The following is a 15,767-nucleotide window of genomic DNA, read 5'->3' as shown; positions in this document are numbered from 1 at the left end:
CCCATGCTCACATTTCAAGCCTATTCAAATCACTTTGCAAGAACTGCACATCAGCCACATTACTGATTATCCCACCTATATTTGCATCATCAGCAAATGCTGTATGTCAACTGTAAATCCTTCCCAGTGTCATGAATGTATATATTGAATAACAATGTACCAAGGATTTATCCTTGTAGTATATCACTGCTCATCTTAAATCTTGCACACACATCCCCCATATACCACTTTTTTAAATCGGTCAGTCAGTCAGTCATCCATCCTCTTATCCATGCTAATGATTTATAATCCCATCTATTCCCATATCATCTAACTTATGCAACAATCTTCCATGCTGTATTCTGTTAAAAGCCTTAGCAAAATCAAAAAGTACCACTGTGCATCAATTCCCCTTGTCTGACTCACTGGTAACATTATTATAGAATGTGAGCAAGTTGCTGAAACATGACCATCAAGGTATACATTCTCTGTCAACCCATTTCTATATGCAAGTCTTAACCACTTTTCCAAAATCTTCCACCACCACTCCTGAGATACTGATTGGTCGATAGTTAAATATATCAGTCTTTGCTCCACTCTCGTGCAATTGGAGTATCATGCATTCTTTCCACTCATGTGGAAAGAATGTATGGTATCATATTAAAAATATGAAAAGATTACTTAGGAACTTGATGGGAGAGGAAAGGTTAGCAAAACAGGTGTTTGCTGCCAAGATGACTGAAAAAAGACCAAGAGAAAGACAAGGTCTAGGTGGATTGATTCAGTCAGAAGTGCCTTAGAACACCAAAATGTTAGATAAAACAATATTGGAGTGCTGCTGACAAGTAATAAGATAAAAAGGCTAATTTGGAGGAAAATTGTTGATAGGCGATTAGTAATAATGTAAACTTAATCATGTAGTGCTGTCATAGATGTGACTATCACTTAGTTTTAAGTATGATAAAAATGAATATCACATTGAAAAGAACATTATTTAAGTAAGTTTTAAAATAATTAAAATTAAACTGTATTACTCAGCTATATATTGAATTAAAAATGAGACAGTTTGAAAACAAGAATCAAATCTTGGAATCTCAGTGGCAAACTCTGAAGATAACATTGATTAATTCAGCTAAGGAGACATGTTGTATAGTTGTCTTTGAAGATAGAAAAATAAGCAAGATGCTAAAGAAGCAGTCCTGGAAGAGAAGAAAGCATGCTGAAAATTCCTAGCAAATAAGTCAGCAGATGCCCTAAAATACAGAAAAAAGTTAAAGTGAGCTATGCTATGTGAAAAAATAGCTAAACAAAAAGTCATGGGAATACTTTACTAAGAATATTATTATTATTTATAAGTGTGCACTATGGAGTCAAAAGACTCATTGTGGGAGACCAACTCTATCCATTAACACACTACCTATCATGCATCTCCTTAAATCTATTCACTGTTGGGATGCTCACAACCATCTCTGGCAATCCATTCCACTCATTCACCACCCTCCAAGTGAAGAATCTAGTTCATACATCCTTACTAACCACACTCTTAGACAACTTCTAGATTCCTTGTTTTCTTCATACTCCCCATGTATTGAAAAATTTCTTTTGTGTCAATCTAATAGAATCCCTTTAGTAACAAGTTTCTATCATATCTCCTCTCCTCTGCCTGTCAACTAAACTCTGCAACCCACACACCCTCAATCTATCCTTATAAGGAATATTCCACTGACCTGTCACCAGTTTGGTACTCATGAATCCTCACCACCACCTTCTGATCCTCAAGAAATGTAGGTGACCAAATCTATGCATAGTAGTCAACATGTGGCCAAATCATAGTCTTATAAAGAGGGATAATAACTTCCTTATCTTTACTTGCCAGTGTGTTCTTCTGCATCCAAGTAATCCTATTAGCTATTTTGCCAACTCTTGCAATGTGTCCTCTGAATTTCAAATCTTTATCCACCATCACCTCCAGATTCCTAGCCTCATCAATTTCGTGTAAACTAGTACCATCAGTATGATATGAAGTATGTAATTTTTTCATCCCAAAGTGCATTAGCTTACATTTTCAACATTGAATTGACAACCATTGTCCTTTGCTCACACTCCCAATTTATTTAAATCATCCTGAAAGATATCTACATCACCTTTATCAACGATTGCCCTCCCTAGTTTTGCATCATTGGCAAACAACTGAATATCCCCATTCCAATTTTTTGCTATATCATTGATGTATATAAATTAAAGAGTAGTGGTCCTAGTGCAGAGCGAGTCCTTGGGCAATCCACTAATCACCCTCATTCACCTTGATTCCACTCCACCATACACCTCCCTCTGAAGTCTGTCTATCAGCCATCCTCCCTATCCATGCTATCAGTCTCATATCAATAGTGTAAAAGGAATCATAGATGATAAGTGTGGCATGAACATGATGATAAGGATATCCAGATATCCAGTGTAATTACTTTGAAACATTGTTAAATGAAACAAGTAGTGACATATAGTTGAAAATTTTCAAAATAAATGCAAACAGGAGTACATATCAATACTTAGAAAAAGCTTAGAAAATACTTAGAAAATATTTAGAAAAAGCCATCAAAAACTTGAAATGGGAAAGGCACCTGGAGTAGATGATAATCGACCAGAAATGCTCAAATATGGAGGTATAAAAGTGTGCATTTGCTACAGTGCGTACTTCAGAAGGCTCATTCAGAGAGTTAAATTCCAGATGATTGGAGTAGAACTCTCATAATAGCCATCTATTAAAAGAGAAATAAAACTGAATGTGAGAATCATAGAACCCACATTATTTCAGACAGTAACACATCCTGTTAGGGTTAGGTACCAAGAGATGGCAGCACTTGTTTGCCAGTCTCTTCATCGGTGGCCACCTATAATTAGTGATAGCCATGGGTCAGCTATCTCTGATTGGCTACTGGTGGAGGTTGAACTGCCTACTCAGTCTCCAAAAGCTAGATAGGGTTAAAAGGCCTTGTCTACTCCTTATAAGGGAATAAAAGGCATTAGATTATTATTTTTTATTATTTAGAATCGGAGGAATTTTCCTATAGAGTGTAATGTAAGCATTCTTAATAGGTTGAGAATAATTGTGGAAGAGAAACTTGAAGAACATTTCACTTTGTGACAAATAGTTGAGAAATGATGGGTATATGATCTGGAAAAGGCATACGACAAGGTTCCTAAAGAAAATCTCAGCAGTTAGTATTGAATGAAATACAGGAAGATGGTTTGATGTAAAATCAGGGTTAAGACGAGGATTCTCACAATCTCAACTCTTATCCATCATTTATATGGATTGCATTATGAAAGAAAGTGGCATTAAACCTGATATTAGAATTAGAGATAACAAATTTAGCTCTTTGCTTTATGCATCTAATCACATCCAGTACAAGTCTCCAGGATTCTAACTAAGTTGAATGACAGCTGTAACAAATTTGGCATGAAAATCATCAATGAAAAGACCAAAACTATGAAAATAGGCAGGAACAGAAAACTTCAGCTGCATTCTCGATGGAGAACCTATAGAACAAATAAAATATTTCAGCTATTTAGGCACAGTTTTTATTGAAGGTGATAAATTAAATTTGGAGAGAGACAACAGAATAAGCCAAGATGGTTTGGTGGGATGCCAGTTGAATAAATTTACAAGGAATAAGAGAGAAATTAGCCAGAATATCAAACTAGCAGTATATTAGAGAATGTTCGAACTAATTTAAGTAGTGGATCGCTCAAAGACCAGAGACCATTGATATGAGAGTTTTGAGTAAAATTATGGAAGTGAACAGATGAACAGAACAATGTCAAGTTCCTTTCTGATATTAAAAATGAAGATATTAGGAAGGAACTTGACATTGGTAGCAGTCAAGAATGTGTGAGCAGGGCTAATCTAAGATGATATGGCCACTTAAACAAAATGGGAGGGGAGTGGAAGGTTAGCATCAGGTGTTTGATGGCAAGAAAGAGACTCTGAGGAAGACCTAGGTGTAGGTGATTGATTTAGACAGAAGTGCCTGAAGAAAGAACTTTCAAGTTCAAAAAAAACTCCCTAAAATTTCTTTTGGCCTTATTATTGCATTTCACAAAATGCGAAATACAGTAAGTCACTGTCATATCCCTCTGTGTCATGGATTATTGTGAATGTCATCACCCAGTGTGAGACAGCTTATTGGAGGTAGCTTGGTAAACCATGTTTGGTCTCTAGAGTAGTTTCCAAATTGTTTAATTCTTAGCCTACCTGTGGCTAATATTAATGTACTCTATATTTACAACTTTTCACGTGCAAAATCTACACATGAAATCCACATTTATGAAATTCACTTCTGGAAATATATTGTATTTTTGTATTTTGAAATCTGTGAACATGCTTTTTAATTTAAGCAAAACAAATATTTTTCAGTTCTTGGCACTTTCTATGACATTCCAGCTCGAGCATTTTTCACTATCCAGGTATGTATGTTGAAATTGTTTATAATCCTTATAATTAAAAAAAAAAAAAGTTGTATAACCAAAATGTATCATTGATAGTAGATATTTTTATATTACATGGATAAAATTTTTCAAATGGTCATCTCTCACTAGAACAAAATCAAAAGGACCTCTTCCTAAGGGAAATTCTGTAAGTTTCACATTGTTTTATTACTCTTTTATCAGATTGCTGTACTGAGAGTTCTGTTCTAGTTTATCTGAATTCTACCTTTTGAACAGCTCCTCTAAATAGCTCTGTAATGGCTGCTATAAAATTTTTATATCTCTTCATATAGTCCTCCAACAAGCTAGTTGCAACTTTTTATAGCGTAGCCAATTTCTATAAATCAAGCTCTAGTTATTTGGCTAGACAAGGTAAGCAAAAAAAAAAATCCTCTAGTCTGAGAAAATATAGATACAAATTTTAGTTTGCAGAACTCATTGCCTGATGAAACATGACTGTTTTGCTTATTAGAACTAAAGATGAAATGGTTCTCCAGGGCAGTTTGTATATAGTACTTTGTACCGAACCTAATTGTCATGCATCAGGAAGCTTCTCGATCAGCTAACACACCGTTTCCCAAACTATGTTCCGCAGAAAGTGAATAAGTGTTCCGTGAAAAATTATCAAAATTAATATGAGCTTGGAATGGTTTTAAATGCTGTGACAAGTTCAGACATGTTTGAAAATCAGGCGCTCTTCACTTTGCATGTGGATTGTGCTATTAAGGCCAGCGTGTGCTGGCCTTGACTCAGCCGCTGGCTGACTGCCGCCTGCTGTTGTCGACCCCTCAAAGTGCGAGTGAAGTATGGAGATATCTATTCTAGGAAATGTGCAGTCATAAGCAAGGTCAGTGTGATGCACTGTGGCCTGGCATGCCTGTAGTGTGCTCTGTCGCATTTCTGCAATGTGTAAAGCCTGCTGTGGTGATAGTGTGCACTTAGCTTTACATTGAATATGAGACCGATGATACTCGATTCTAACCAAGGTGTTTCGTTAAAATTTTCAGGATTTGTGAAGTGTTCTGTTGTAGGAAAAGTTTGAGAAACCTGAGCTAACAAATGAGCATACTACTGTATATGTACTCTACCAGGTTATGTGTGGAGGGAGTCTCAATATAATAGTGCACAATGGGAGGCGTTGAGGCCAAATTTGATCTAAATACTCTGCTTGAAACATGTTCACAAATCTTTCAGTACCCACACTATATGCCCTACTCTAACTATTCTTCATCATCTATGAAAGCTGTAATTACGTCCTTATAATAACACCTACAATCTCCAGTTGGGCAAGGATAGCCTTGTCAACTTCTATTCTGCCAAAAACATGCTCTTGTCTTCTTTCTCACAAGAAAGATCGTACTTTACCTCGCCTCACCTCACCTTTCATGATGCCCACATTCCATAAAATATGAAATTTTACTTCATGCTGACCTTACCATAATGAACTTAGCCTTTTCAAGGCACATACAACATACAAGGCACAACATTGCATACAGTACACAGCTTCAGTATAACATCTTTGAATCTTCAGACCAAAGAGGATCTGTATGTAAAGTTGACAGGGATTTCTAAAAACTTATTTTGGAAACTGTTTTAACTATTCAAGATGATTAATGCTTAGCCATATCTTCTGAGTAACAATTTTTAATTCATTGCATTTTTCTAATTTAACATGTTCACATCGGTGAAGTATTTCACACGTTTATCATACTGACGGGACTTCTGATTATCGTTTGTGACACTTCCATGTCAGGCAGGTGGGCTCAATTGACACAAAGTTTATACGGCATGTTAGTTGCAACTCTTTTGATAGAATTTTATTTGAAGTTAGCATTTGTGATCTGTCTTAAGACAGTTTGTTCAAATGCAATTGAACAAACACTTATTCATGTAATTGAAAATTTGGACAAATGTCAGGACAATTGTTTTTAGTTAGATATTGTGTTTGGCAGTTCAACAAATGGGTTTGCTTGAGTCTATGCAGCATAATTTCTAAGGGGGGGGGACGTGTTTCATTAGGTGGTGCCGTTCTTATCCCAGTTGTCTCTGTAGTTGCATTATTTGTTGGCAAATATATTACATAGAGTGCAAATATTGGCACACTATTCAATGATACAATAAAACTACTTGTTTTTCTTGTGTCTGCAGTATAGTCTTTTGGGGAGGTCATTGTTTACTATGTCGTGACAGTTACTTCCAGTCTTTGGACAGTATACACTTAGGGAGTAAAAATTTATCATTAGTAAATAAAAGAATTATTAGAAAATAAAGTGAAATATATAAAAAAAGAACGAAATACACCTAACAAGCACACAAAAAATTGTACAAGGTGATTTGCTCCTCTGTCAATCTACATGTATTCCTGCCCCCCACCCACATGAATCACCTAATCAGCATTAATCATAGGATAAGCCCCTCTGTATAGTTATTTACTGAGTTAGCAATGTATACAGTTGCTGTTTCTTATTGGCTAGTGATTTATATTTCTCAAAGAAATCCTGTGTGTGCGCTTTTTTTTTTTTTTAAATCATGTCCATCATAAATGGAAATATGAAAGTCTCTAGGAGTTTATAGGATCACATATTCCTCACTCCACTCCCAGATACTTATAACACAAGCACACACACATAATATCAAAGACATAAATTATTCATAATCCATTTTACAGTACTGAAAGTATTTTTATTTATGCCTATTCTTTCTCTTATTTATATTTGCTACTTTTTACATCTTTTAATAAATCAGGTATGGTAACTAATAATCAAATATATCACTCTCTTTAATTATTGTTTTTTAATATATTCTGAAAAGAACATTTCTTTTCACCTATCACCCCCCCTCTTCAATGTGGGATTAGCTACAATAGATGAATTCATCACAAAAAGTGGCACATTCCATGAGACACAGGACCGAAATTGCCAGTGAGTGAGCTACTATTGCCTAGACATTAACATTTTAATCAACTACTGATCCTTCTTAAAGCTATGCAATGAAGTCATTTATCAGGACATCCCAAAAGTAATGTCGATTTTAACATTGAGTTTTTTTTTATTCGTATCGGGTTCTCCCCCTCCGCATTCCTCGTCCATCCCTTAGGACTGGTTGAACCCTCCTAATGAGGGATTAATTATGTATTTATGTAAATCTGTGTGTGTTCACGAGGCCGGTTTGCCTCGTGAACACGTCCTCTGAGGGAAGAAAAACCCAAGTTTCCTGGTGAAAAAACCCTCTACTCCATATGAGACTGGCTAACTCACCTTTAGTCAAAAGAGACACCAGATAAAGGTTTCTCACATCATAGACGGGAATCGAATCCAAGTCTTTTCAACCGAAGGGCTTCATCTATACCGACTGAGCTACGGAGGCATTACATTAAGTTTTGAAAAGATATAAAAGATAAATCACTTGCTAATTTATTCACGTATGTATTCTTCACTTGAATCAATCATGCTCTACAAACATTGTGAAAACTTCATAATGCCATTTCTTTATAATGAGGCTGCCTCAGCTTAGCGGCAGCCTCATTAAGCCTTATAAAGCTTTAAAAAATTCATGTTTAGCTTTAAAGACAAGCTGAGACATGTTTGAACAAGTATAGTATAAAAAACATTACTTTTGGGATGACCTGATAATTTTGATTGCATAATCACCAAATTCATAATATGTGTCATCAATAGATGTACAGGATGTTGTAGTAGTACTACGCAATAAGTTTACATTATTACTAACTTGCTGTTGGAAGTTCCTCTAAATTAGTTATCTATCATGACACCAATATTGTCAGATCTTATGTTTCATCTTCTAAAGCACTTTTAACTGCATCAGTGCTAGATCTTAGTCTCCCGCTGGGCATTTTTCTTACTATGCTGGCATATGTTTTGGTAACCTTTCCTCATTCGGATTGAGTGATCATACTACCTTAGGTTAGTTTCTGAACACATACACATTCCTAATTGCTAATCATGTCAAATTCCTTTCTAATATCTTCATTTTAAATATGATCCTGCCATTGATGCAATGTGTTCGCTCCTCTAATTTTTCTCCAACTGTCATATCTGTGATCTCTATCTCTGATTAGCTTTTTTTTTTTTTTTTTGGCACCTAATCTGCTCTCAGGTACATAATTTAAAATTGGCTTGAACAGTTTTGTCTGCAGTTAGTTTAGTGCTTTGACTAATTTCTCTCTTACTTCATATACATTTATTCATTTGACTCTCCTACCAATTTTGCTTATTCAGTTGTCATCATCATCAAATTCCTGATATGCACCTCAGAGGATGTACAGGATAATTATGATAGTACTACATTAATAAGTTACACCATTATTAACTTTAGATCAACAATTTTCTTCCAAATTAATCTGTTATCTGTCAAGATTCCAATATTATCAGATCTTATATTTCTGTCTTTTAAGACACTTTTTTTACTGTATCAATCCACTACATCTTAGTCCTCCTCTGGGTCTTCTTCCTGCCAACCTGGCAAACACTTGTTTTGCCAGGTTGGCAGGAAGAAGACCTCTCTCATTCTGTTTAAGTGATCATACCAACTGTCAAGACTAGCTTATAACATTAGCTCTAGTAACACATTCCTGAATGCTAAAAATGGCAAGTTTTTTTTTAATATCTGCATTTTTAATGTGATAATGCCATTGATGCCATCTGTTCACTCCACTAATCTTTCTCAGAACTCTCAGATCAGAGTTCTCTAGTCTTTGATCAAGTGCTTTATTTCTAACCATTCTGTCAAATCTATGAGTTAAAATTGGTTTAAACACTGTCTATAGTATATAGCTAATTTAGTGTTTTGACTAATTTCTATCTTGCGGGTGGGGTGGTTTTCCCCTTTCAGTCATTTCCAACACTATGCGACTTTGTAGGCATTGCCCATAAAATGTTCCTTGTGAGATTTTTTACAGGGTAGTTCACCATTTCTTCCCCCCCCCCCCCCAGGCCGGCATATTGCAGGGATCCATGTATCTTCATGAGATTGGTTTGCTTGTTCTGGGGGGGGGGGTGAAAAACCCAAGTTTCTGGGTGAAAAAAAAAACCCTACCTCCGTATGAGACTGGCAAACTCACCTTTCATTGAAAGAGACCAGATAAAGGTTCCTCACATCACTTAGAGGAATCGAACCTGGGGCTTTCCGACCAAAGGACTTCATCTATACTGACTGAGCTATGGAGGCTCGCTTTCTTATTCCAAATAAATTTATTCAGCTGACTTCCTACCATACCAGCTTTACTAATTCTGTTGTCTATTTCCATATTTAATTTGCCATCTTCACTAAAAATTGTGCATAAAGAGCTGAAATGTTTTACTTGTTCAGTAGGTTCTCCATTCAGGATGCAGTTGATGTTTTCAGTGTTTCTGTCTATTTTCATTGTCTTTGTCTTTTTATTGCTGAGTTTCATACCAAATTTATTACAGTAATTATTCAATTTAGTGAGGGAATCTTGCAGACTTCTGCTGGATTTATTTAGAAGTATAACATCATCTGCATAAAGTAAAGAGCTAAGATTAGCATCACCAATTTTGATATCAGATTTAATACTACTTTTCTTAATAATGTGATCCATATAGATAATGAATAACAGTGTATATAACATGCCCCCTTGTCGCATACCCGATTTTACTTCAAACCATCTTCCTGTACCTCCTTCAATTTTAACTGTTGACTTTCAGCTTGAATTGAGACTATACATTGCTTGATATAATGTTCCATTTATATCATATAACAGGAGCATTTTGAAGAGCATCCCTTTTTGCACCTTGCCATATGTTTTCTCAGATCAGCTAAATACAAATCCTTATTGTATTACCAAGATTTCTCAACTATTTGTCTTAAAGTGAAATCTGATTCTGACAACCTTTGTTTGGCCTGAATATGGCTTGTTCTTCACCAAGCTTTCCTTCCACAATTTTTCTTAGCCGTTTCTCAAGTATATTTGCATAAAACTTACCAGGAACACTCAGTAGGAAATACCTCTGCAATTCTCACATTTAGTTTTATTTCCCTTTTCATAAATGGGTACTATTGAGAGCTCTGCTCTAGTCATCTAGAATTTAACTCATTGACCAGGCCTTCTGAATTATGCAATGCAGAAGGCCTGGTCAGTGAGTTAAATTTTATTTATTTTATTGCTAATTAAAGTTATTTTTATTGCTAATTTCTGTGTTAAATTTGCTACAGTAGTTACTTAATTTAGTTAAGGAATCCTGTAGACTATTATTGGATTTATTTAAAAATAAAATGTCATAAGCTTAAAGTAAACAACAGCTGAATATCTCAAATTTAAATGTCAAGTTTGATGCTACTTTTCTTTATGTGATCCATATAGATCGTGAATAACAATGGAGAGTCAAAACATCTTCCTGTATCTTCATTTCTGACTGCTGACTTCAAACTTAGGATACAGGCTATATATTACTTTCTATAATGTACCATTTAATTCTAGCATTTTGTTCTCTTTTCTCTTGGTACCTTGTCATATGTCTTTTCAGATCTACAGAGCTTAAATACAGATACTTGTTATATTCCCATGATTTCTCAACTCTTTGTCATAAAGTGAAAATTTAATATAGACATCTCTATTTGGCTTCAACCTAGCTTGTTCTTTTCTAAGTTTCTCTTCCACTATTTTTCTTCCCAAGTATGCCTTAGCTTCTTTTCAAGTTTGCTTGCATAAATTTCACTTGAAATACTTAAGAAAGCTCTTCTGTAACAGGAATTTTACCCGACCATGTTTTTGAATTGTGCAGTGAAGTCACCATAAAATATTTACCTCAGCATTTCTAGTTAAATATCATCTATTCAAGCCATATTTCAGGGTTTTTTTTTTTATGTTTTTCCTACTTTAAGTACTGATATGTACTCCTAGTTGTATTCTTCTTGAATGTTTTTTCCAACTTCTGTCACTGCTTGTTTAATTCAAGTATTTTGAAATAATTAGTCCAGGCATCAAGAATATCTCTATTTTCATCTTGCCTTTATCGTTTCTGATTACTTTTATTGTATTTCATGTCTTTAAGCTTTTCAGTAGCCTCCAAAACATTTTGGCATTCTCCTAATATTTCTATTTCATATTCTTACTGAAAAAATCAGAACTCCATGGTGGACACAGGAAGTTAAAGAGTCAGTGAAGGAAAAGAAGAAAGCATATCAAATGTTCCTGGTAAATAAGTCAGCTTGTGCTCTTAGAGAATACAGAAACAAATGTAAGAAAGCTAAGCTTACTAAACAAAAGTCATGGGAAGACTTTGGTAAGAACATAGAAAATAAATATCAAGAAGGTGGCAAGATATTCTGGAGGTTGTTGAAGAAGCTCAGGAATGGAATAAAGAGTGTTGTAAAAGGAATTAGAGATGATAAAGATGACATGAAAACTGGAGAAAAAGATATCCTTGAAGTATGGAGTAATTATTGTGAAAAATTGCTAAATGAAACAAGCAGTGATAGCACAGTGGTAAAAAATACTCCACAGGCATGCTGTCAGGAATACATATCCATACTTGAAGTAGAAAAAGCCATCAAGGGCCTGAAATGTAGAAAGGCAGTAGGAATAGATGATATTCGACTAGAAATGCTCAAGTATGGAAGTATAAAAGTCTTACAGTGGCTGCACTGCGTAGTTCAGAAGGCCTGGACAGAGGGACAAATTCCCGATGATTGGAGTAGTGCTCTCATAGTGCCCATATATAAAAAGTGAAATAAAACTGAATGTGAGAATTACAGAAGTATTTCCCTACTGAGTGTTCCTGGTAAGATTTATGCAAGTATACTTGAGAAATGGTTGAGAAGGATTGTGAAAGAAAAAACTTGGTAAAGAACAAGCTGGATTCAGGCCAAATAGAGGCTGTCAGGATCAGATTTTCACTTTATGACAAATAGTTGAGAAATCATGGGAATATAACAAAGATCTGTATTTAAGTTTTTTTGATCTGGAAAAAGGCATATGACAAGTTGCCAAGAGAGAAGCTATTCAAAACGCTACAGTTATATGGTGTCAATATAACATTATATCAAGCAATACTTAGTCTTTATTTGAGTTGTAAGTCGGCAGTTAGAATTGAAGGAAGATGGTTTAATATTAATTCTGGTGTCAGACATAGATGTACATTATCCCCTCTGTTATTCATTATCTATATGGATCACATTATGAAGGAAAGTGGTATTAAACATGATATCAAAATTGGAGATTAATGTCATCTCTTTGCTTTATGCGGATGATGTTATACTTCTAAATAAATACGCTACAAGTCTGCAAGATCCCCTCACTAAATTGAATAACTGTTGTAATAGATATGGTATGAAGATCAGCAATAAAAAGACAAAGACAATGAAAATAGCAGAAGCATTGAAAATATCAACTGCATTGTGAAAGGAGAACCTATAGAAAAAGTAAAACATTTCAGCTACTTAGGCACAATTTTTAGTGAAGATGGTAAATTAAATATGGAAATACACAACAGAATCAACAAAGTTGGTGTGGTAGGAAGTCAGCTGAATAAATTTATATGCAATAAGATTGAAATTAATCAAAACACTAAATTAGCTGTATGGTTTTAATTTATGGAGATGAGAGCTGGGTCAGAAGTAAATCACTTGACCGAAGATTAATGACTGCAGATATGAGAGTCCTGAGAAAGGTTAGGAGCATGAACAGATGGCATCAGTGACAATATCAAATTAAAAACGAGGATATTAGGAAAGAACTTGACATTGTCAGCATCCAGGAATGCGTTAGCAGAGCTAATCTCAGGTGGTATGGTTACTTAAATACAATGGGCAAGGAAAGATTAGCAAAACCAGTGTTCTCTGTCATGTTGAGAGAAAAAAGTTCCAGAGGAAGACCAAGAAATAGGTGGATTGATATGGTAAAAAGTGCCTTAGAAGTTACAAATATAAGGTCTGATAATGTTAGTCTTGACAGGTAACAGACTGATTTGGAGGAAAATTGTAGATAGGATGTAATAGAATATAGTAATGATGTAAATTTTTCATGTAGTACTATCATATCCTGTACACCCCTTGAGGGTACATGCAGAAATTTGATGATGATGATGATTCTTACTGATCTTACCATGACTTTTATTTAGCTACTTTTATACATTTGTTTACATTTTTCTCTATATTCTCTCAGATCACATGCTGATTACTTACTTGCTAGAAATTTTGATTATGCCTTTTTTTGTCTGTATGACTGTCTTTTTAACTCTAAGTCCACTATTTAGTTCTGGTTTTGCTATCCTTGCAGACGTCACCACATGTGTTTCAGGCTAAATCAGGTAAAACTCACTTTTTCAATAAAGTAATTTTTTTGATGTAATTTAAACATACACTAACATTAAACTATAATACTAATTTTGGTTAGATTCTATTACAATAAAGTGAATTCACTTCATTAAACATTAACACTATTGATAAATGTAATATATTACCAATGCACAACCATATATAAAAACAAAAAAAAATTACATTTAATTTGTCTCACAATTATTTAGTTCATAATTTATTTGCATAATTTGAAACAGAAAATTTTACTTTGCATTAAACAAAAATTATCTAGAACATCTTTATACATATACTGATGATCCACAATGGCCCATCCTATGAATAAAATAACAAAAACTTAGTGGCAAAACCTACGAGTTTTATTATGATTGTGACTTGATCTCAAAGAGTATTTTACTAATGGTGGTGGTGGATCCACATAGGTGTTCACTATGAACATACCCATTATCATCAGTATCCTGACTTTCTCACTTAAAATTTGATCCATATCTACACAGGATTTGTCTGAACTAGAGAATTCATCAGTATCATTTTTGAAGTCCTGACCAGGGATATCCAAAACAGATTGGGTCAAATTAGCTGTATTAAACTGTGGTATGAAATTCAGAATCTGGTGATAAATTTTCATTACATAATTTCTCATTACAATGAGAAAGTTTCACTCTCTTTTTAGAAGGGACAGGTCTTGTATTTAAACTTTCATCAGAAATCAGTTTTCTCAAGTTAATTCTTAGCATTTATAGTCTTATCAAAATAGTGTTATCATTGGTACGAGGATACATTGTGGTTGGTCAGTGAATTTAGCGTTCCTGTAAAATTGGTGTTTTTTTTTATTTTTTTATTGTGTTTTGCTCTTGGAAAATTATTGTTTCATAGTATATTAGTGTATTTAGTATTTTATAACATATTTTATTAAGATATTTCAATTATAAGTATAAGTTTAAAATGGTGCTAAAAACACACAAGAGATGTAATGCTAAAAAAAGTACCACAGGCATGAACAAAAAGGCTAGCCCTGTTAACAAGGTTATTGGAGATGTGGAGGAGGTTAATTGAAATGAATTAACCTCCAAAATAGCAAAATTGAAGCAAATTATGAGAGAGACCACGCAGGAATTGCAAAAAGTTTAGAGGCATTTAAATGAACAGAGGGAGAAAAGGAAAATTAAGCACGAAAATAACAAACAAAAAGCACGGAAACAGGTAAGTCAGGAAGAAATGGAAATCAGGTAAATAATGTTGTTTATAAAAATAAAGACGTTATTTGATATCATGACTATAATAAAACGTCCTATTGATGAGCAAAACTGCAAGTTTTCCTGGAGCAGAAATTAAGAATTTAAAGGATGCAATTCAAAAACAGAAAAGAAAAGTAAATGAAATCGTAATTGTAGTAGGTACTAATGACTTAACTGGCGAAAAGTTCAGTATGAGAGAGGACATGAAAGAGTTGTTGGAAGAGCCAAGTGAAAGTAAGAAAGTGAAAATCGTTAGTGTTTTACCTCGATATGGCAAAAATGAATTAAGAAGAAGAAGGGCTATGATGGCAAATGATTTGATGCGTAGGTGGAACGGATGCAAGTTTTTGGATCTGTAGAGTGAAGATTGGATTTGTATAAGTGGGATGGCCCGCACCTGAATGCATTTGGTATCAGGAGTCTAGAAAAAAATTATAACTGGTATATGACTAGAGAGTCAGGGAAATTAAATTATAAAGGAGGAATAGCAACAATGTTATATAACTGTGTTAATGACAGGAATGGGCTTTGGCATGGAAACGTTGATGAGGAGGAAACGATTTCGACTTTGTGTTCATCCAGTTTGGACCCATCAAACGTGTACAAAGATGTCTGCATGTATAAGGCACTAGAGAAGAATAGAGATCTGCAAGTTGTCCAACTGTGTCATGCAGACTGTAGACAAGAGTATACAATAGAAGATGCAGGAAGATTATTATGTCATACACAATGCTAGGAGTATCAGAAACAAAGGGATAGAGTTTGTTGCCT

General features: G+C 34.6%; 1 protein-coding gene across 4 annotated transcripts in view; it reads left to right on the top strand.

Annotated features, from left to right (window-relative positions):
• The window catches only part of LOC150099869 (stAR-related lipid transfer protein 7, mitochondrial-like), a 172,119-nt gene that overhangs the window by 15,652 nt on the left and 140,700 nt on the right, over window positions 1-15,767 (top strand). For all 4 annotated transcript variants that reach the window (XM_090403776.1, XM_090403774.1, XM_090403773.1 and 1 more), the window contains exon 3: window positions 4,394-4,443. In XM_090403776.1, coding sequence (XP_090259902.1) covers window positions 4,394-4,443 — 50 coding nt within the window. The remainder of the gene's footprint in view (window positions 1-4,393; window positions 4,444-15,767) is intronic.

The sequence above is a fragment of the Typopeltis vanoorti genome, chromosome 14 (genome assembly GCF_054136105.1).
Source record: "Typopeltis vanoorti isolate ZY-2024b chromosome 14, IOZ_Tvanoo_1.0, whole genome shotgun sequence".
Taxonomy (NCBI): Eukaryota; Metazoa; Arthropoda; class Arachnida; order Uropygi; family Thelyphonidae; genus Typopeltis; species Typopeltis vanoorti.
Note: the sequence above shows the minus strand (reverse complement) of the source record. Positions and strands in the feature narration are given on the sequence as shown.